The sequence below is a fragment of the Cyanistes caeruleus genome, chromosome 20, assembly GCF_971803275.1.
Source record: "Cyanistes caeruleus chromosome 20, bCyaCae1.hap1.1, whole genome shotgun sequence".
In the NCBI taxonomy this organism is placed as follows: Eukaryota; Metazoa; Chordata; class Aves; order Passeriformes; family Paridae; genus Cyanistes; species Cyanistes caeruleus.
This window is the reverse complement of record NC_141720.1, coordinates 6,003,767-6,025,085: the sequence shown is the minus strand read 5'-3', so window position 1 is coordinate 6,025,085 and position 21,319 is coordinate 6,003,767. Positions and strand designations below refer to the sequence as shown.

Below are 21,319 nucleotides of genomic sequence, written 5' to 3'. Positions count from 1 at the left end.
GCAGGACTTAGCAGGGCTGTTCAAACAATAACATTTATTATTTTTGCAAATGTCAGCTGGTTCACTTCACCAGTACTATTTTAAGCAGTTTCTATTCTGCTCCAGCCACTTGCTTCTGTCCTTGCTCTGTGTGTCTCTCCCCTCAGAGTGTGACACACAAGTGATTTGGTGTTTGGTGTGCCCAAAAGGTAAAAAGAGTAGAGGGGCAGTGGTTGGCTGCTGCTGGTGGTGAAGAGGATCTGCTGTCAGCAGAAAAAGAACTTTTTCTGATGACATCTTTTGGAGGTGCCTGACCATGCAGATGTGTTGGTTCAGCCATTCATGGGCCTGTCCCATCAAGATGGGTGGAGATGTCTGGTGGCAATGAGAAAAGGAAATGGTAATCTTTTGAAATCATTCTCCCTTCCAAATATCTTGTCCCTACAATCCAAAATTATCACCATAGGTGACCAAGGGTTTTGCAGGCATTGAGTGTTTTCTTACTGAGACCGGCAGTTTGGATCTCACTGCAGCCAGTGCTGGAGCCAGACACAATTTGTTGCTGTCACATTACTTCCCTGTAGATTAATTATTGTAATTGTTTGCCAGTTCTTGAAAAATTAATTCAGAGCCATGACATTTCATGGCAAGCGTACATATGCGTGCAAATATGGAAATTCTCATATGGTGTATGGAATAAATACAAATGATTTTCTGGGGAGGAGTTCAAGAGTGTTATCACAGCAGCCAGGAACTCTCTTCAGTGGTGACCTTCAGCACCCTGTGGAGACAGAGAGGTTTTAAAGGTTTGGAGATCCTCTTGTGGATGTAAAACACTGACGTAAATTGTTGCTAAGTTGGGGTGCCAGCTGCTGTAAGTGATTCTTCAGAGGCCAACTGATACGCCTGGATTTATCTGCAGTGGCCAAGGTTTTTAGTGCCTCCCTCAGTGCACTAAACAGGACTTTAGGATACAGGGAAAACCTGGGAAACATTTAGTTCTGTAAGTGGAGAGCAGGTCTGCAGGCAGACTAGATTAGGATCATTGCTCACACAGCTTCCATTCATAGGATGCCTGCAAAATCTTGGTCTAGAGGACATCCCTAACCAGAGTACTGGTGAGTGTGCTCGTAGAGGGTCATAACATGCAGGAAACCAGGTTTAAAGGGAGTCAGGTTCCTTTCCTTGAACTGTGGTTAGGTGGTTTCTGAGTAGGAGGAGCAGCACTGCTATGTGGTATTTAGCTGCTGGGTGCTAGATTTGACTCAGCAGCCTTTGCTGTTTGCAGTCTGCATGCTAACGAGGTGCTGCAGTGCTGCATGCACTGGGCTGTCCTCTGGACTCATTACAGCCAGTGCAGTTAATGCTCAAATAATCTAAAAGAAAAATTAAACATACAGCAAAACTGTGTACTTTTCTTGATAATGTAGTTATAGACAAATGGGGTAACTTCTGCTGAATTATCTGGGTCACTAGAGAGCATCTCAGACCTTCATTTATTAAAGTGCTCTTTGCTCAAAATACTTTCTAAATTGCTCTCTACAAGGCAGCTTAGTTTTATTTAGCTTCATAGTTAAAGAGATAAAAATGTATTTCCACAGTAAGTCTGCATATGGCATGATTACAAACCTTTGAGACTTCTACTTTTAGGTATTCAAAAAACAATGGAAATACAATTTTTAAAAGGGCTGAGCACTTCTGCAGTTTAGCATCTTGAAGGATGCCCTGGTATCAAAGCAGTTCTGTTTTTTCTGGCACACTGGAAGTGAAATCCATTGCAGAGGACAAGGGCTGGCATTTTTGATCAGGTTATCCATGGGGCCACATTAAAAATTGATGCTGTCGAGTGGCTAGAGGTCAGCATCCTGGGAAGGACATTACCTGGGGTTGTGTTCTCCATCTCTGGAGCAGCCAGGTCCCAGTCCCAGGCAGAGCTCTCCCAGCACTGACCCACAGCCAAGGGCTTTGCTCTGCCAGAGGTCGAGTCACTTCATCCCCTTGACTCAGTTGCTCATCTGCCAGAGAGGCACGATGATTGCCTCCTTTGTAAAGTACTTGGGGACCTGTTGGAGATAAGTGCTTTGAAGAGAGGTGTTTTTCCTCTTCCCTCCAAGGCACAGAGCAGTAGCAATCCCACTGTTCCTGCCTCCACTTTGCAGCATTCCTGTCTCCAAGGAAGGCAGGAAATGATGGTGATGTTGTGGTTGAGGAAAGCAGGAAATTATGGTGGAATTGTGGTTTGAAACATAATATAGAGCCACAGTTTATTAATTTTCTTTATCATGTTCCACTCAATAAATTTACGTGGTACAAGTGTCTTCCAGATAATACTATTACATGTCTCTGGTTTCAATATATTTGCCCTAATCCAGTAATGCTTTTCTGTGTCTTTCTAGATTCTGAGCGTTCCCATCTCTCCTCATTCACGATGAAGTTGAAGGGCAAGTTTCATTCACCAAAAATAAAGAGAACACCCTCAAAGAAAGGAAAGCAAGCTGACCTGACAGTGAAAACACCAGAGAAGTCAGTGAACAAAGTAAGCAAAGGCCATGTTCTGTTATCCTCAGCTTTCTTGCTTCCTGGTACTCAGTTTATCATAATCTGCTGTGTGAACTTGTCCTGTGCATAATTCTGTAGCTCAGGGATCCTCAGGGTCACTTCATGGTTTCCTATAAACAGCATTATGTAGTATTAAATCAAGACATGTGATTCCTTTTGGAGAGCATGATGAGACCTCCTTCCACAGGCATTTAAACAGCTCATTGTGGAACGTGGTGTATGGCCTGACACATCCTCCCCACATGCACACCCTGTGGGTTATGCTTACAGCCTCCAAATAGCTGCCTGGTTTTGGGGTGTGAGCCTTTTAAGAACCCCAGTCCCAGGCAGGAACATCCTTGAAGCTGATCCAAAGATGTGCTGGATCTCTGATGACACAAGCTGGGAGAGTCACACAGAAGAGTTTGAGCAGCTGCTGATCCAGCACAATGTTCCTCAGACCAAATGTACTCCAGGCCCTCTAAGAAATGAGGTCACAAACTGATCTGTGTTATCTCCTCTCCCATTGTGTCCTGATTATGTAGCTGGAGACTGTCTCTGTGACAGCACTGTTGCAATCCGTTTTCAAGTACAAATCAAAGCCAGAAATTAAGAACAGTTGAGGTTGTTTAGAATAACTAAACATCATTCTCAGCTGTTAAAAGTCTCATCCAGTGTGCACCTCCAGACATGCAGAATTTTTCAGATTATCTCTGCTGAGAGTTGTGGCAGAGTTACTGAGAGCAGCCAGCAAGATAAAGTTTTCTTGGGCTATGTGACTTGCTTGACTCCTTCTTTGGTTTCTGCAGTGCTTCCTCACCCTTTTCTGCACCATCAGGTGGAAGATGATGAGGGTTTTTCCCACAGGCTGTAGGTTTTTTCCCCAGGAGGCTGTGGAAATGCTTTCTAGGGAGCCAAACACCTTGCATTACTGAGTGCTATTTAAAAATAAAATTAAAAAAAAACAAAAACAAAACTAAAGCAACAGTGAGAGTACTCCTTGATGGCTTTTAATTCCAATGATGTTTCAGGATGGTATCTCGAAATAATTTATAGGCCTTACTTTAAATTTATATGTGACCACATTAAATATATTAGAAAATGAAGTGCCCTTTTCAAAATGTGGTCTATAGCAAATGCATGTTAATAATAGATGAAGATTTTGCTTTTCTATTTTTCCCCTAAAAACAGTGCAAGAGGATTTACTAATAAGCCATGATGGACATTAAAATCATTTTTTATGTACAGATTGGGATTTTTTTTAATTGAAAAACAAAACACTGTTTTTTATTACTGTATATGATTATTTAAACTGCATTCATTTCTGTACTGTGAAATATTGTTGATTTCTGGCTCATTCCTTACCTATTTTAATAGCTACATCCAACTAATCAATTAGTTGGATGTAGTCAACTCATTAGCTTTGTGTGGAGGGAGATGGGAAGAGGATGTGCCTGGATTGTCGCCAGGTTTTCTCACTGGAATGTAGACATCAGTTGACAAATGGGCGATTTTCTGTCAGAAGACTCACTTGATAAACCAAATACCATCCTTTTCTCCCTCTTAAGATGCTATTTTTGTGCTCTTGAAGTAGATAATCACTGCAGAGCAGAAATAGCAATACTAAAAGTTAATGTAAAATCACAATGTGTAAGCTGAAGGATGTGCTCAGGTCATGCAAACATCATCATCTCCTGTTGTCTTTTATATCCAGACAGGGGCAACACTGGGGGAGTTCTTTTCAGAACCTCCTTTTGTGCCCTGAACCCTGTCTGTGATTCTTATCCTATTGTAGGAACAGGAGCGTCCTTCAGTGCTATATACAGACTTTTGAGAGGTTTTACACTGCCAAAATGTAAGGAAAAAAAGGATGATTCCAGCTTTTGTAATTGGGTGTATTCTGTACAGCTCATTCTGACCTTTTCTGGGTCAGCTGTGGCTCACACATGATGCATTTGCAATTTGATTATTAAGGGAAAATTTCAGAAATCATCTAAAAATACCTATATGTGTTAGGCAGGGAGTGGAGAGGAGATGCTGTTTTGCCTGTGTTGTAACTTTTTCTTGTTTAATGCCCAAAAGGGTGGCTCCCTCGAATCTGGAAGTGTTCCAGGGCAGGTTGGGCAGGGCTTGGGGCAGTCTGGTCTAGTGGAAGCTGTGGCAGGGGGTGGAATGAGATGAGATGAGATTTAAGGTCCCTTCCAACCCAAACCATTCCATGGCTCTGTGCACACCTACACACACCTGCATATGATACATTGAGACCTTGGAGGAGGATTCATTAAAAAGTGCTCCTGGGGAGTGTTACCCAAAGAACTAGCAGGGGAAAAAAAATGAAAAGGAAAAAGAAAAGGGCTGTGTCACAGACAGTGTCCGGTGGCTGGAGTCACATCCCTTGATGTGCTCAGTGGAAGGATTTTTGTTTCCAGTTGTCATTCTCAGGCCTGAACTCTGTCAGGCCCATCCCTCCTGTGCACCAGGAGAGTGTTTAAGCTATTAAGTCACAAGCCTTTCTACAGGAAACAGTTGTTGAATGAAACCCATAAACAGCCATTGGAGCAGGAACTGCAGTCCACATTTTTTCACTTCTGTTTGAGAGCTTTGCTGGGCCATGGTTGTACTCACCCAGGGAATTTACAGACTCTCTGATCCCTAAAATGTGTGATCATTTCATATGAAGTGCAAAATCTTCTTGGGAGAGGCCAAGGCTCTCCATAGGTTAATGGGTGGACTTGGTGATCCTAGAGGTTGTTTCCAGCCTAAATGTTTTAATGTTTTTATATCCTGGAATAAACTGCAGTGGTGAGGGCTGCATCCCTGCAGAATGGGAAATGTCATTTTTTATCCCAGTGAGTTGCCAGGATGCTCTTCAGCAAGGGAGTTCAGGGCACTGTGGGGTTGTAGATCATAACTTGAGGTTCCTGGCAAGAATGTTGCCCAGAGGGCAACCATCAGCAGATTTTGGGCACTGCCCAGATGAGACAGGAAATGACAGGGTGGTTTGCAGTTCTTGGATTGGGACTTAGACTTCTGAAGTTGGAGATAGATGGAACTTGGGATTCTAATCCTTTTATGCAACTGGCCCCAAATTACTAACCAGTGTTGTCTGTAAATTGTTCTTCCTAAAACCTTTGTGCTGCTGGCCTGATTTTGCAGAAAAGCAAGCAGTTTAACAGCTGACAAGAATATGGGGAGCACACAATACCCATAGGTCATTAATGCTTGAAGCTGAATTTACTGAGGAGATAATGGATGAAATCAGACTCTGCTAAGCTCTCTGCTCCTTTTCTAGCAGTGTTCAGTAGTTAATTTAAATCTCCCTTAGGAACTACTTGTGGCATTAAAAGTCCACCAGGCATATTGTTGTAAACTTTTAAAAAATATCCCTGTCCAGAATGCCCTGAGGTATCATGTATCACTTCTGAATTTCCTCCTCTGGTGTTAGTGGTGGCACAAAAATTGGTGACCACAACTCAGCTTTATTCCAATGAATTGTTCCCTTCTGCAACATTCATTCACCAGTGCCAAAACTTCGCTTTTACAGTTGGGCCTCATGGAAATTGTGGGAGTTCTCTTGTTCCAGCAGCATCACAAAATGATTTAGGCTGGAGGCTCATCAGAGTAGAGTTTATTTGGATGTTTTCATGTATTTATATAGCAATTGGACAAGGGGTATTGCCTTTAAATTGACAGAGGGCAGGTTTAGGTTAGATATTAGGAAGAAATTCTTCCCGATAAGGGTGGTAAGGCCTTGGCACAGCTTGCCCAGAGCAACTTTGGCTGCCCCATCCCTGGAAGTGTCCAAGGCCAGGTTGGATGGGGCTTGGGCAACCTGGGATATAGTGGAAGGTGTTCCTGCCATGGCAGGGGGTGGAGATGGGCTTTAGGTCCCTTCCAACCCAAACCTTTCCATGAAATGTTTTTTCTTTCACTGTCCCAGTTTAAGGTGTGGGTTTCAAAGCAGTGTTCTTGATGTCACCAGTGGTGCTAATCTTAGCCTAAAACTGATCAAGATCAGCCTTCAGTTTGGAATGCAGGTAATTCTGAAGGTTAAAGTGTGGGTGTAACCTTGCACTGACTTTTCCTTTGAAAGAGCAGTAATTCAATTTAAAAGTGTTTGTGGTAGAAGAGGTTTTTTCCAGTCCTCCTGGAATACACCTCAGTGTCACCTATTTTGGGTTGTTTAAAGAAATCCTGCCCTTAAAAATACTCAAGTTTTAACTTATCTCTCCTTTTCTTCCCTCCTCTTTAGAATGTATCATGGCTAGAGGAAAAGGAGAAGGAGGTTGTTAGTGCATTGCGCTACTTTAAGACTATTGTGGACAAAATGGCAATTGATAACAAAGTATTAGAGATGCTGCCAGGATCAGCAAGTAAAGTGCTGGAAGCCATCCTGCCCTTGGTGCAAACTGACCCACGCATCCAGCAAAGGTGAGTTTCCTTCTTGCATTTTGGGATCATGGCAGATCAACAGGCTCCTTCTTTATCTGAAGAACCGCCTCGTGCAGAAGATGCTGATGAAGTGACTGCTGTTTTTATTAATTTTGTGGTGATTTTCAGACACCATTTAAAAGCAGATTCCCTGCTGTGAAGAAGCACATGTCGTGGAAAGATAAAGCAAATCAGGCAGCTTTCAGAGTGGAGGAAGGGACGGTTCTTAGCATAAACTTGGAAATTCATCATTTTCTAGAGGGAGATTCTCTTCAGATGGTATTCCTGTTTCTGCAGTCCGTGGTGGTATCCTAAAAGCTAACAAATCCAATAAGTTCACCTGAAAAAGGAGTTTATCTTCTGAGTAATCCTTTTTTGTGCTTAATTTATCCACCCTGATATTATAGAAGTCTGAGCCTGCACTCTTAACTGCTTTTTTGGATTTTACTGGATCAGATACAGAAGTAAATAGATGTACTTCAGCAGATTAACCAGTCCAAGTTCATTCCTGCTGCACTCAACAGATTATTGTTTTATGTTTTAACAGATTATGTGTATTATGTTTTTACCGGTTAGGCAGTGGGTTTGAAGCCAGGAAAGAAGTAGAAATTTGCCAAAGCCAAGCTCAGCATGGATTATAGGAATTTGTGGTGTTGCCAAGCCATAGAGATATTGTTGGTGTTCATCCCATGGATGCTGGAGCAATTGATTTACAGAAAACAAACAAACATAGTTGAACAACACTGAAAGAGCAAAGTTAACATAGAGAAAAGCACAGAACTAAGCAGAAAAATGCAGATGTTTGGTTCCTGAAATCCTGCCAGTTTTTGTGCTGTTCCTATTTGTTTTCCCATTAAATATCTCCAAATTTTTTCCTTCCAAGAGGCTTATTTTAGTGTTGGCACAGGGAAGGTTTATCATGTAGTTGAAGTAGCACTGTGGTGCCAAATACTTTGCAAACAGAGATGCTCAGTTGTGTTTGGCCCCAGTGCTGAGGCCAGGGCTGCTTCTGGCAAAAGGAAGGAGGAAATGGGTGAGTATCACACCTGTGGCTGGGACAGGTAAGATCCAGTTGAGGTTGGATCTGTTGAACCATAGTGAGCAAATCTGTTAAAGTGGGAATGTCCTCTACACAGTGATAAGTCTCTCTGGAAACAGAGTGCATTAAAGCACAAATCCCATGTCCATGCCCTGCCTCACTTAGCCTCCCAAAAATCCCAAAAGGGGATGTGGCTTTATCAAAAAGCCACGTTCTTCTCTCCCTACCTGTGCAGGACACAAAGGGGTGATTCTGATGGCAAGAAAAGTGATCAAGACTTGTGTCAGTGACAAAGAAAGCCCTACAATTATTGTTGGAGTTCTTTTTACTTTAGGGGAAGCATTTGCATCAAGGAAAAAAGTAATTAAATCTTGTACAAAATGGGCTTTCAATTACTGCCTTCTTAGAAGGAAGCAGACTGAAGATTAATGGCAATGAAATCAAAGCCTTAGAAAGAGATGGGGGAGGGCCCTGTTTAGGAAATATCTCCTATCAAGCTAATTTCATTTGATATGAGAACAAATGGCAAGCAGCAAACCTTAAAAAGAAAAAACCAACCCAAACAACAACCAAACAATCTAGTCCTTGCCCTTGTTTGTATCCTCTGGTTGTAACTTGACAGTAGTTCTTTCCCCAGTCCTGCAAACCTCATTCACCTAAATAAACTCATTGGAGCTCCTGGGCTTGATTCTTTTCTCACAGATAATGAAGTTACTGGAGTTAAGCCAATGTAAAATGGATACCAGAGAGAAATGGGAAGATTTGGAACAACTTGTATCAGTAATGATTGCAAGATTACACCTTCTCTTATCTGTTTATGGTTTTGATGCAGTTTGAAATTGATTTAACGTGACAAAGAGTTGCTGAAGCGTTGCCATCAGCAGTACTGTTAACACACCTTGTTTAGTAATGAAGTCAGTGTTTTCAGAATGGCCAGGAAAATGCCTGGGAGCACTGTTGTTACAGTTAACTTTTATTTAAAGTTGTCATCCTTCCAAAACTCTTTTTTTTTTTCTTCCCTTCAGAACAATAGCTTCAATTCTGTTTCTCATTAAAAACAAAACAAAGCAACACCCTTCCTCTTTCAAACCTGAAATTCATTCAGTTCAGTTTCTCTAAAGAAGTAATTTTAATTACATGTTTTCAGGCATTGTAAACAGTGAGGCAGTGATTTGTAAAGGAATGAGTAGAGTCAGCTCTCAGTGATCCAAGGTGGTTTGGGGAGAGCTAATAAGGAAGAAGGATAATACTGAAATAACATAACTTAATTGTAGAGCTTAAATACTTATCTTTAAAGTTAAGGCATAGGAAGGAGCTGTAAATTAAGATGTAAATAATGTTATTTTTAGCATTGCTGTGTTAACCTGCATCTCAGATAATTCCTTCTGATATCTGGGAATGAGCTGTTGGTGGTTTGTACCTTCAAATTGTCATAGTTTGGTGCTAGAGAACAGGGGAGCAGCTGCACTGGAGGAGAAGCCTGAACTTTGTCACCTGCTCAACACAAATTCCGAGTGTCAGAGAGCAAAGCAGTGAAATGCACAGTGTGAAACTCACTCTTTTAACATTTGATAATATCGCCAAAATTTCTTTTTGTTCTTTTTTTCTCAACTGCTCCCTGTCCTGCTGTGCAGTTCTGCCATCTCATCCTGCTACAGCCGAGTGTACCAGAGCCTGGCCAACCTCATCCGCTGGTCTGATCAGGTGATGCTGGAGGGGGTGAATTCAGAGGACAAGGAGATGGTGACAACAGTGAAGGATGTCATAAAAGCTGTTCTGGATGGAGTCAAGGTACATGAGACAAATGCTGTAAATTTTATTATAAAGAACATATAATAATGTATTTTAGAAGAGATCTGTGTAAACTGTGTTTTTGAGTGCAGGTAAAATATGAAGATCCTATTTCTGCCTTCAGTAAACTACCCCTTAAATCAACTGTTCCATAAATTAAATGTTCCTTCTTGGAGTGCTGGTTAAAGACTAGCATAGTTTGGCTCTGAATGTGAACTTCTGGCATGCTCACCCTGGCATTTGGATGAATTGGAAGAAGCAATGGATCTTTATTCAGCATTGTATTAAATTTTCAGCAAGTCATTCCCAGTCTCCCATGCAGATTACAAGACGTGGTTTGCACATTTTCTGTCTCAGCAAAATAAAATGAAAATGCTCCCTGTCAATGCCCACAGAGAATGAAAGACTCCATCTTTTAAGAGAAATTTCAATGGATTTGTCAGTGATACATCACCACTTTAAGCAGCTGGATTAGGGTGTGGAACAGGTGATGAGCTAAACTCAGTTTTCTGGAGATTAGTTTTGCATTGCTAATGGACATGTTCAACAGAAACCTTTGTATCCATTGTCAGATCTGCTTGTAGCACTCCCTCCCTGTTCCACCCTGGAAAAGCTGTTGGCTTTTCTTCTGCCTGTGGTAAGGTTCTTGTGCCCATTATTTCTGTGTCCCAGGCTTGTCTCTGGGGTGATCACTAACCTGTCCTAGCACTGCTGGTGAAAGTTTGGTTGACCTGGGCTCAGGGCACCAGTGGACAGACTGTCATATCTCCTAGGAACCTTATTTTGGAAACTGTAGAGGAAGTTAAATCTCTTTTAAGAGCAGGGCTGAATCTAAAGAGGAATGTTTAAATCAACTACACAAGGAAAAGTTTGGATAGAGTTTTAAGAACTGCAGCAGATGTTTCACCTGGAATTATGTATCAGAACCAAGTATCTTTCACTGTTCTCAGTTTTCTAAAATGGAGGCAAATGCAAAAATGAAGTGGATCTCCCAAGCTTTGACTGTCTCATTTTCAGGCCTCTTGGTTTGATGTCTGCATCATTTGGATATCTCTTTAATGTTACTCAAATACAGATACTAAGATACTACTATCTACTTTATGAGCCTTTTAAATAAATATCTTTTAAACAAATCATTTCTATCACCTAAAGAAGATGGATTTTCTAGGATTATTTTGCACAATATGCTCTTTAACTTTAAGCTACACATTTTAAAAATAAAGCTGGTCTTAAATTTGCACAGCAGGAAAGAGGAAAAGAGTTTAGCCTAAAATCTCAGCTGCTGTTAGCACTGGAATTCAGCAGCAATTTTCAGGATGTGAATATCTGTGCTGTGGTATCTGATCTGTAATTCCCTACCAAATGGTGAGTTATCACTGGCTGAATCTGCACAATCCCAGGAAGAAATGTGTTATCCCCAGATCTGGAACAGAGTTGTGTGATCTCATTGCAGGAGACTTGGACATTCCTTGTTCTGTGACTTCAAGCAATATTTCAGCCCTTGGTAGCTGTTGCCTTTCAGCCAGAGCTGTGTCCTGCACCATGGGCATGTCCATGCAGTGCTGGGTCTGAGCTGTGGAGCCCTGCTCAGCAGCATGGCTGTACCAATCTCTGCTTTGTTTTTAGACTGAAAGTTATTTTGGCCTTCCAGTTGGAGCTGGCTCATGTCTGGTCAGCCTTAGAGCAGATGTGTGGCTGTCTGGGGAGATGGGAGAGTATTTGCCCATCAAGAGGTCAGCATTTGGAAGCAGTGTGCTTTCACCTCCTGCACAGCAAGGAACAAGGTTTATTTTAGGAAGGCCAAGCCACATTGCAGAACTGAGAAGATGGACACTTCTCTCCGAAGCAGAGCCTATTTTGTTTTTCTGGCAGATCACACAAGATCTGCTTCCGTATTTCAGTGCTTACTTCTTTATTTTCAGAATTAAGCATAAAGGAGACTCTTGTTCACCTCTGTTACTTGATATTTTGATCTCAGGTTTTAGAGCTTTGCCAGGCAGGAGAAAAAAAATCCTTGGTTTGATTACATAACTTCTCAAAAATCCATCTCATTGTGGGATTTTCAGCTTGCTGAAGTAGCACAGTTTGTAGAGGGGCTTTAATTACCTCTAATTACTGCTGCAGGAATCTCTTTCCTTGCTGATAAGGAATAGCATAATGTGCATCTGGCTCAGTTGCGTGCTGATTACCTCTGTGTGTATGCTAAAGATTTTGGCTTGATTTCCAAATGCTAGTTCTCCTTTTTGGGACAGCAGAGAGGAGGAACATTCAGGGTCTGGTGATATTTGTCAAAGTTGGAAAGGAAAGCGATCCTCTCAGGTAATTGCAATCATGCGTTTCTTTGGTACCTCTGCTGGAAGGTGCTTTAGGTTTTTTCCCTCCAGTCCCAATTGTTTGAATAATTCTGAGCCAAACTGGATTGGTTTTCTCCTGTTTTAACCTACATTCCCATGTGGTAGACAACTGTGTGTCCATCATGACTGGCAAAAGGGGAAAACTGAGCACTTCAGCCCTGAGTATCTGGGGCTCCTCAGCGCTGCTGTGGCACAGCCTCCACCACAGTCTGCAGTGTTGGCCTGGCTTTGCTTTAAGGTGGTGAAGAAAGGTCAGGAAAAGGAGACTTTACACTTTCCCTTCCATAGCCTTTTCAGGGAGATGTTTAAGGAGTATTTTGGCTTTTGGTTTGAATGTCCATATACTTTATTTCCCTTTCTGTGCTCCCTTGCAGTCCTCCCTGGCCCACAGGGTCTAACCCTGAGTCTGTTAAAGTGCATGAGGGTGTCCAAAAACCTTTTCAGCAGTGGGATTTTGTCCAGAGGACAGAAAGGTGGCAATCCATTGTGTCATCACTCAGCCCCCTGATGCCAAAAGAGTCAAGTGATGTTACTCATCAGGTCATTCCTCAGAACACACTGTTCCTCACCAGGGCTCTCTGTCCCAGCAGGGACATCTTCACAGTTTTAGTCCCCGTGGACATCTGTTTGTGCTCCCTCTTCTTTCCCTCTGTGTGGGATGTTCCAGGAAAGCTGAGTTTGTCCTGGTTTTGGATAACACAGTGTACATTCTGTTGGAGCACCAGCTCACACCAGGAGTGTGAGTAGAGTACAGAGACCAAAGTCAGCTCTGGTGGACACTTGGATGGTGTTTGCTGCTTATTCCTCTCATTGTGTGTGTGTTACCCCATGGAATTTCAGCTTGCAGTAGAACCTTATGTAAAACTACCAGAACTGGAGTATTTTCCTTCCTCAGAGGGATGATGGCAGTGACATTCCAGTTGCAGCTACAGCACTGAGAGAACAATGCCAGTTGTTTCCAAGCTTCACAGACAAGGACACAAGGATTATACTGGAATGATGACACTGTACTTCAGGCTACTTTAAAAAAAAATTAAATTAAAATTGATCCTTTATAGTTTCCTTTGTGTAATATGCTAGGAAGCCAACAGTGACAGGAAGCACTGCCAGTTTTCCAGCCTGCCTGTAAGAGGGGCATGTGTTTGTTGTATCTGTGAGGAGGAGATCTATTTGTCAGCCTCAGACATCCATAAAATGTTCTCTCCATCTTTCTGGCGTGAATGATTGTTGCTTTGACTGCTGGCAGGCTTAGAGTTCAGGATTATCATGCCCTTATCTCTTTATCCAGAGCCTTATCTGCCTATAACAGATACACCACAGTAGCTCCTTGAATGATTAAGTCTCCTATTGCTAATGTGTTAAAAGGTGGCTTCAGGGGAAGCAGGCCTTTTAACAAAGATGTTTACTGTTTAATTTTTGGTTGGGCATTTTACAGAAAACTTGCTTTTTGGAACAAATAAATTCTTATTTATAAAATATAAAAAATACAAAGCAATTATTTAATGTTGTTTCTGGCTAGATGAAGTATTCCACTGGGTAAGACTGTTTTGTACTTACATCTCTGTGTGTAAAGCAAATTTGCCATTTATCTAGGGTTTTGTGTGGACTGGAACACATTTGTGAGATAAAGAGAAAGCACAGCAAAAAGACACACATGTGGGTTTTGTGCAGAATCACCAAACAGTCAGGGGTAATGAACTTCACTCAAATACTGCCAGAACTTCCTCTGGGTGCAGGCTGCTCCTTAGTAGCTGTTCTGCATCATTTGTGTGGCTCTGTACCAGACTTAAACCTAGCTCAGCTCTCTCTGTATCCATACCATCATTAAACCATAACCAAGACTTTACTGCTGTAGCATCCCTTTGTGTTCTGGGATGTTTAAGTGCAGCATTCAGCAAATTGTGATTATTCTCTTTTTCTTCTCTCCATCCATCAGGAGCTGGTCAGACTCACGATTGAAAAGCAGGAGCATCCCTCTCCCACAAGCCCAGTTAAACCCAGTTTACCAGCATGTAAATCTGACAGGTGGGTCACTGATTTCTTCTGTGGGCAGGACTGATATATAAGGGATAATTTCTGACTGCTGACAGTTGAGTTAAATCATTCAGCTGTTCTTCACAGAGGGTGATGTAGTGTTCTTCATGTGGTCCCCCATCCATTTCAGTAGGATCACTGAAGAAAGAATATGCTATGATAGGAAAGACACCAAAATCTGGCAGTGCAACATCCCTTTGTGTCACATGCACACTGAGCTCTGCATATACATGGAATTCCACCTGCAGATGCAAATTCTGCCTTCTGCTCTAGGTGTCTGTCTGAGAGCACATGATTTAAAATAGGTTTGAATCTGTCAGGGCTACGTTCCAGCTGTGGTTTACGATCTACAATCTGTGTTTTGCATGTTGCAGCCCATCAGAACTTCCCCTTACCGACCGAGAAATGGAGATTCTCAACAAAACAACTAATTTGACTCAATCCAACGAGCTGCTGACTGACTCCATGGATGAAGAAGTTGCACCTCCTAAACCCCCTCTGCCCAGCATTCGTGTGGCAGAGAACAGGTAATGCTGACCAGTCAGCTGACTGAAGAACACCAGTGCCTTTTACCAGCCTGGTTTTTAAACAACATTGCAAAATGTGCACCAGACAGAAGAGTTGGTGTTACTTTTGAATTTCCAGCCCTCCAGAGTAATTCTTCCCTGCTCCTGGACACTGCTTTGTGTTCTGTCTCTCCTATTATTTTTTTTGTCTTTTCCTTTCCTACTTTTTATGTGAGGATAGTGCCATGCCCTGACATCCACACATGAGAGGCATCACATAAATCTGTAATGAAATACAAAAACATAAAAATATGTAAAACTATGTGAATTCCACACTGTACAAGTGTCTTGGGTCTCTGTATCCAGTGGGAAATGTTCTTTTAACCTCGGGGGGCAGTTGCCAATCTGTCCTACACAGGCAGTTTGTTCAGCTTTGCCTAACAGCTTAAGAGTGAAAGCCATGAGTGTGGGAAAAAAACCTTGTGCTTGGTTGTTCTTACCCTGTTCTACGAGTAACCACATGAAAGTTTCTGTGTGCTATTTTGAGAAAGAAGAGAAAACCCCCAATTTGCAAGTTTTTTGTGCATGTGTTTTGTTTTTCCTTCTCTAGTACTGGTGCTAATGGCTGGTGTGAAAAATACGTGTTGTGTTAATTTGAAAACGCAGCATCAAGGGCTGTGGCTGACAAAAAGAATCATGTTTCTGTGTATTTTATGAATTCTCAAAGATTATATAAAAATTTCCTGGTATGTTCCAAGAACAGACTGCGTGCTCTTGGGGACTTCTCAGGCTTGATGACTACCAGAATTATGTGTCATTATTAGGAAAAACTATAAGTCAAAAGGTTAAACTCTCACAAGTTACTGCAAATGTGTGGGTCTGACAGAGATTTATGCCAAAATACTGGGGGGGGGCCTCACAGTGCATGTGGTGAGAACAGCTCTGACCCTTTTGTTCCCCAAAGTTCACCAAGAAAGGAAAGGCCAAAAAAGAGAATTTTCCTGTCCTGTGAATTTGTGAAACTTTGAGCGTTTTTCAGACCTGGCAGGTTTGAGGAGGAGGGACATCTGTGAATGGAAGCAATATTTGGGTCAACCAAAACATTTAATTTGGATTTTCACTGCTTTTATTAAGAAATAACTACCATGCTAATTAGCTCCATTAAAAATACTTTTTAGAACAGCATTTGTTTTTGTTTGGGAAATACCAACTTTGAAAAACAAATCATTCAACAGGACCTTACCTGTGAGAGTATTCTGAAATCGGTATTTTTAGTGGATACATTTTGCTGAATAGCTCCTGGCTGACAAAAGCTTTCTGGAAAACAACTTTGTGAAGCCTCAGAAAATATTTTTTCTGGAAGAGTGATGGAAGCATCAATTCCTGTTGTGTCTTGCAGCCCTCCACCAGCACTGCCCCCTAAAAAACGTCAGTCAGCACCCTCCCCAACCAGAGTGGCTGTTGTGGCCCCCATGAGCCGAGCTACCAGTGGGTCCAGTTTGCCTGTTGGGATCAACAGACAGGTAATGTCTTTGTGAAAGCCAAGAGAAACGTGCTGTGAGCTGGAGGAAAAGCTCAGGGAGATGCTGTGACCTGCAGCCACACAGATCCCTGCATGTCCCTGCTCATCCTGAACAGACCAGCACAAGGCAGCCTGCAGTGGGAGTGGCACTGGCAGGAACAGCATTGCCATAAATAATGTGAACAGCTTAACTTTTTATATATATTTTTTTTTCAGTGTTGTTGTGTTTAATTAACAACTTGCTACAAACTTTGTTGCCCTGAGGGGTAGCAGAGTGTGAGGATGGCAGTGCCTGAGTGTTGCCATGTCCAATAGATTAGGGGACAGCAGCTGGCTGAGCTCCCTGAGATCTCATCAGGGTTTATTCACAGGCCAGGGGAGCATGTGGCTGAGTGAGATCAGAAGTCTGTCTTCATCCAGATACAATTTAAAACATCTTTTAACTCAAGCAGTAGTTTGAGCTACTGCTCTGACTGCTGCTGGTGCTTTGGGGAAATTTGTACATTTTCTGTTAGAAAAATGGGAAAGTTGTATGAGTTCATCACATTCCATTTCTTGTGCTTGTCTGAGATTTCTGAGGTTGTAAATGGCTAGGTTTGCTTTACCCATTCAGGAACTTACTAGCTCAGCAGTGAGGACCTGAATCATATGAAATTGCACAAAAATTAAATCTTGTCCTCGTCCCCAAGGCCTCAGCTCTGACTTAGGAAGCCTCTACAGTCATTTGGCTGACTCAGATAAAGCTGTGGCCACACTACAGTCACACTGAGGTTGTTCTGACAGAGTGAGAATAGCAGAGGAGTTCACTCACAGGTTAATAAGCTTGAGGTAATTCCTGAAGTGGGACCATAGCCATAGGCACAGAAAGTTGTATCTCTCTGTAGTTAATTTTTTTTTGCATGCACCTGAGGTAACCAAGTATTTGCTAAAGCCCCAGGTATGTCATGGAAATCTTGCAGTGTCATTCCGTTGTCTCAGTGTTGTGACAAGCAGTCATCAGACACACGTAGCTGTGAAGAGCTTGGTCATCTTCTCAGCATCTGTAAAGTCCAGTGTGGCCACAGCAACTCCTGCTCGAGGTCAAGAACACATAGAGCTCCCTGGCATGGGCTCTTTACCAGTTCAGAGGGTTTCTGTGTTCTCCATGAGTTCAGAGAGGGCCAGCAGCACTTATCCTCTCCCCTCCCTTGAGGTCTTTGCTCCTTGAGCTGCATCTTCCTCACTAGCGAGCTGCCAAGAGTGATGGTGATTTGATTCTTTTTTGACTTTTTATTTGTCTTGAAGGATTTTGATGTTGACTGCTATGCTCAGAGGAGGTTGTCAGGTGGAAGCCACTCCTATGGGGGGGAGTCTCCTCGCCTCTCTCCATGCAGCAGCATCGGCAAACTGAGCAAGTCCGACGAGCAGCTCTCATCTCTGGACCGCGACAGCGGGCAGTGCTCCCGCAACACAAGCTGTGAAACCCTGGGTAAGAGGGGCTGCTGGGACCCTGTCCTTCTCATTTGGGAGCTGAGGTGTAGGAGCTGATGTAGTAAATGCACTGCACTTGCAGCTGCTGTCTGGGAGTGGCTGCAGGCGGTTCAGTGCAGAGCTGTTCTGTCACAGAGGAAAAAGCTCAGGGGAATGTGTTTCCCTTGCTGTAGGTGATGTTCTCAAACTCAGTTCAGCACTCAGGTGGAATGTTTTCTTCATTTCAGCCCTGTCTGCAGAAATGACTATCCTGGTAGACCAAAGCAGTGTTGTTTCTACATGTGAGGAAAGAAAATAAAAATATAAATGTGACACAAATTATGCCTGCAGTCATCTACCTATTGAATTTTTGTTACTTGTTTGCTAGTGTGAAGAATTAATTTCTTTACAAAAAAGAAGTCTGGGTGTTACAGAAGGTGTAAAAAAGATGGTCCCAGCTGCAAGGAAGTTCCACTCTGATTAAAATGAGCTGATTAATTAACTGATAGAATGTGAGGGACAGAACTGAGAAGGGCTAGACAATAAAAGACAGAAACTAATAGGTCGTCTTCTGTTTACCCAGATCAATCAGATCACTATGATCCAGACTATGAATTCCTGCAGCAGGACCTCTCCAACGCTGATCAGATACCTCAGCAGGGGCCAGGTGTCCTCAGCCCATTGCCAGAGTCCTTGGGTGAGTCTGGCTCCCCTTTCCACGGACACACTTTCCAGCTCCCGCAGGGCAGCTCTCCTCCACCAGAATTCTGCAGCCTCTCAGGAGCAGCACAGCCAACAGAGACTCCCCCAGCTCTACCAGAGAAGAAGAGGAGGAGTGCAGCCTCACAGACTTTGGATAACTCTGGCTGCAGGGTGTCCTACGAGAGGCACCCTTCCCAGTACGACAACATCTCCGAGGATGACCTGCAGAATGCTGTGGTTGTCCCGTCAATGCCCTTCACGCCCTTTGCTGCTGTTCTGCCTTTCCAGCAGGGAAACTCTTCAGCACCAGTGGAATTCATTGCTGATTTTGTTGCTCCAGATTTGAACAGTGACCCAGAAAAGCCGCCACCTCTGCCAGAGAAGAAAAACAAACACAGTAAGCAAATTCCTGTGTTCATGTTTTACTTTTACCTTGCAGTTGTGCTTCTGATCATCACTAAATAGTGGTGATCATGGTAATGCTCTTGTTTGAGTCTGAGTTTCAAAAGCAGTCAGTCAATATCAGAGACATGGAGGGGAAATGTCAGTGCTGTGGTGGACAGGGAGTGATTCCTGGGGCCAAGATCAATCCAGGCCCACAGGATTTGGAGTCACACAGCATCTTCATTATTGTAGGGAGACCATGTTACTTCTCTGTTTACCTGAATGTGACTCTTTGAGGCACTCTGCCTTGCAGATCTTTCTGGTTTATTCTCCCTTTTTAAGTCCATTTCTTCCCCCCTTCCCCAATTCTGTTTTCCCACTGCAGAGAACAGTTGGGTCCCCTCCAAGAGCTCAGAGAAAGGACTGCTTTTGTGTCCAAAACCCAGCCTTGCCAGAGCGGTTACTTGGCAATAGGAGCACAGTCACCCACATAGCTGTGCAAGACAGCACTATTAACTGGAGTCCAGTACTGCTGTTTTGCTAGAGGATCTCATTTCCTTTGGATGCCTGAGAATTTCCCACATCATTAAAATAAGCAGCCTCTAAAAGCAAAGGCTCCTGTCCCCTGGCACACCAGGGCTGACCACATCTCAAGCTCACAACCTTCCTCTGATTTCCTTAATGTTCGTGGCTGAAAAATGTGAAACCTTTTGCCAAACAGGGAGCCACAGTGCCCTGCCAGGGAGAGCTGTGGACTATCCACAGATACTGGATTGCTGGTCACTGGCTGGCTTTGCAGCTGTGTGTTGCATGAGGAGGTAATGTATGCAAGATGGAAGAGCATTACACTGCATGGCTGGCAGCCCAAGAGAGGAACTGATTTCAAAGTGCTGAGTTGGCCTTCTGGCTCCTTTCTGCACTTTACAGACTTCTCACTGAGAATAATTTTTGCCAGAGAGGTTGTGGACTCCCTGTCCCTGGAGATGTTCCAGGGCAGGCTGGATGGAACTCTGAGCAACCTGGCCTAGTGGAAGGTGTCCCTATCCATGGCAGGGGAGTTGAAACTGGATTCTTTAATGTCCCTTCCAACCCAAACCAGTCTAAGATGCTGCAGTTCTATGGATAAAGTGGGAGTAAGAAGGGTGTGTAGTGTCAGGGTGTATTCTTTCCGTTCCTATGTAGTGCACTCTGTCAGTCACTTCTTTAAAAATATGCCTTATCTAAAAGCATTTCCATTATCCCTAAGTGACCAGTTCACATGAGTAGCCCTTAGGGATTTTACTCAGAGCACAAGGCTCAACCCACCTGATGAAGGTCAATCCAAGTGTCTTCATATGCAGGAAATATCTTTTGTTCCTCTTTGGTTATCAAGCAGTTAAAGACACTAAATTCAGCTAAAAAAGAGGCTGAGATGGTTATTTGTGGACAACAGAAAGGAAGTCAAGGGGCACAGCCAAAGGTGGTTGTTACAGCTTGTGCTGTTCAAAATCCTCACCTGCATATGAGCTGCCAGGGGCTGTGATACAGAGCACATTTCTGCAGGATCAGACCCTGTGGATCTGCTGTTACTAATGAGGGATGGCTGTTACACCTCATGCTGGGATGGATGTAGGGAAATGCACCTCTGTGCACATAGGCAGCTTCAGTGGAGGGGAGATTCCTGGGTGAATCTTGGGGTAGAGGCAATTTGACATTTGAAAGAGAGATCTGAGCTGTTTGCTTGTGTCTTTAAGCCCCATGTTGTTTTCTAGTATCACACAAGTTGCCAAAGAATTACTTGAAAACAAGTTTAAAAGCAATCAACATTATCACCTGAGCACAACTTTAACCTCAGTACCAAGGCCTTGTGTGAATTTTCTTTGATGTTGGATTAGAGTTAATTGTAATCTGGCACTATCAGAAATTTTGGGAGTATTGATCAGAGTGCATTGTTAGGAGAGGTAGGAGCTGTTACCTAATACATTGTCCACTCTGATGATTTGATAAAGCATCCTTGCTGCAAAACTTTTTGGTAGTCCTGGAGCTGATACTTGACCACTGCAAATTTTTTAATTGCATTCATGTGACACTGAGAACTTGTTTTAGATTGTTTTTACTCCACAGATTTGTGGTTGCTAATTTTACTTTTATTTTCAGCATTTAAAAGGCCAATCAAACATTACTTAGGCTCTGTGGTGACACCCAGGATATTTTTTGCCCAGAGGCTAATGCATGTCAATATTCTTGTGTAATCACACAGGGCTGCTTCCACAACTTCAACAAGCTCCTGGGATCTGGAGGAGATGCATGGATTTGTTAAAAAGATCCAGAGCTCACACAGATGGGACTTGGTTGTAGTGCCTTTGTTGTGGGTCATCTTTTGAGTAGCTGGCAGTTAGTTAAGTGTTGCAGCAGAGACACTGTTGGTCTTTTTATTGGTAATATACAGAAGATCTGCTTGAGTTAACCTTGTGTATTGCTGTGAGCTGTGCTCAGAGGGACCTCCAAGAGTTGACTTCTGTATAATTTAAACAGAGGAGTGATAGGGCTTTTAGTCTGGCATGAGTTATGGTTATTTTACTCTGCTGTAAGAGCACAAGTTACTGTGCTA

General features: G+C 42.9%; 1 protein-coding gene and 1 long non-coding RNA gene across 8 annotated transcripts in view; one reads left to right on the top strand and one right to left on the bottom strand.

Annotated features, from left to right (window-relative positions):
- The window catches only part of RAPGEF1 (Rap guanine nucleotide exchange factor 1), an 84,148-nt gene that overhangs the window by 29,196 nt on the left and 33,633 nt on the right, over nucleotides 1–21,319 (top strand). For all 7 annotated transcript variants that reach the window (XR_015278112.1, XM_086857854.1, XM_086857853.1 and 4 more), the window contains exons 2-9: nucleotides 2,376–2,515; nucleotides 6,770–6,948; nucleotides 9,622–9,778; nucleotides 14,069–14,157; nucleotides 14,541–14,693; nucleotides 16,072–16,195; nucleotides 17,479–17,662; nucleotides 18,227–18,742. Coding sequence is in view for 6 of the 7 variants with exons in the window: in XM_086857854.1 (XP_086713980.1) it covers nucleotides 2,376–2,515; nucleotides 6,770–6,948; nucleotides 9,622–9,778; nucleotides 14,069–14,157; nucleotides 14,541–14,693; nucleotides 16,072–16,195; nucleotides 17,479–17,662; nucleotides 18,227–18,742 (1,542 nt within the window). In the remaining variant the exon portion in view is untranslated. The remainder of the gene's footprint in view (nucleotides 1–2,375; nucleotides 2,516–6,769; nucleotides 6,949–9,621; nucleotides 9,779–14,068; nucleotides 14,158–14,540; nucleotides 14,694–16,071; nucleotides 16,196–17,478; nucleotides 17,663–18,226; nucleotides 18,743–21,319) is intronic.
- Nucleotides 2,543–2,973, bottom strand: LOC111937014 (uncharacterized). Its single transcript, XR_002868386.2, has 2 exons — nucleotides 2,807–2,973; nucleotides 2,543–2,648 (listed from the first exon to the last, which is right to left on the bottom strand). It is a non-coding gene; the product is annotated as an uncharacterized LOC111937014 (long non-coding RNA).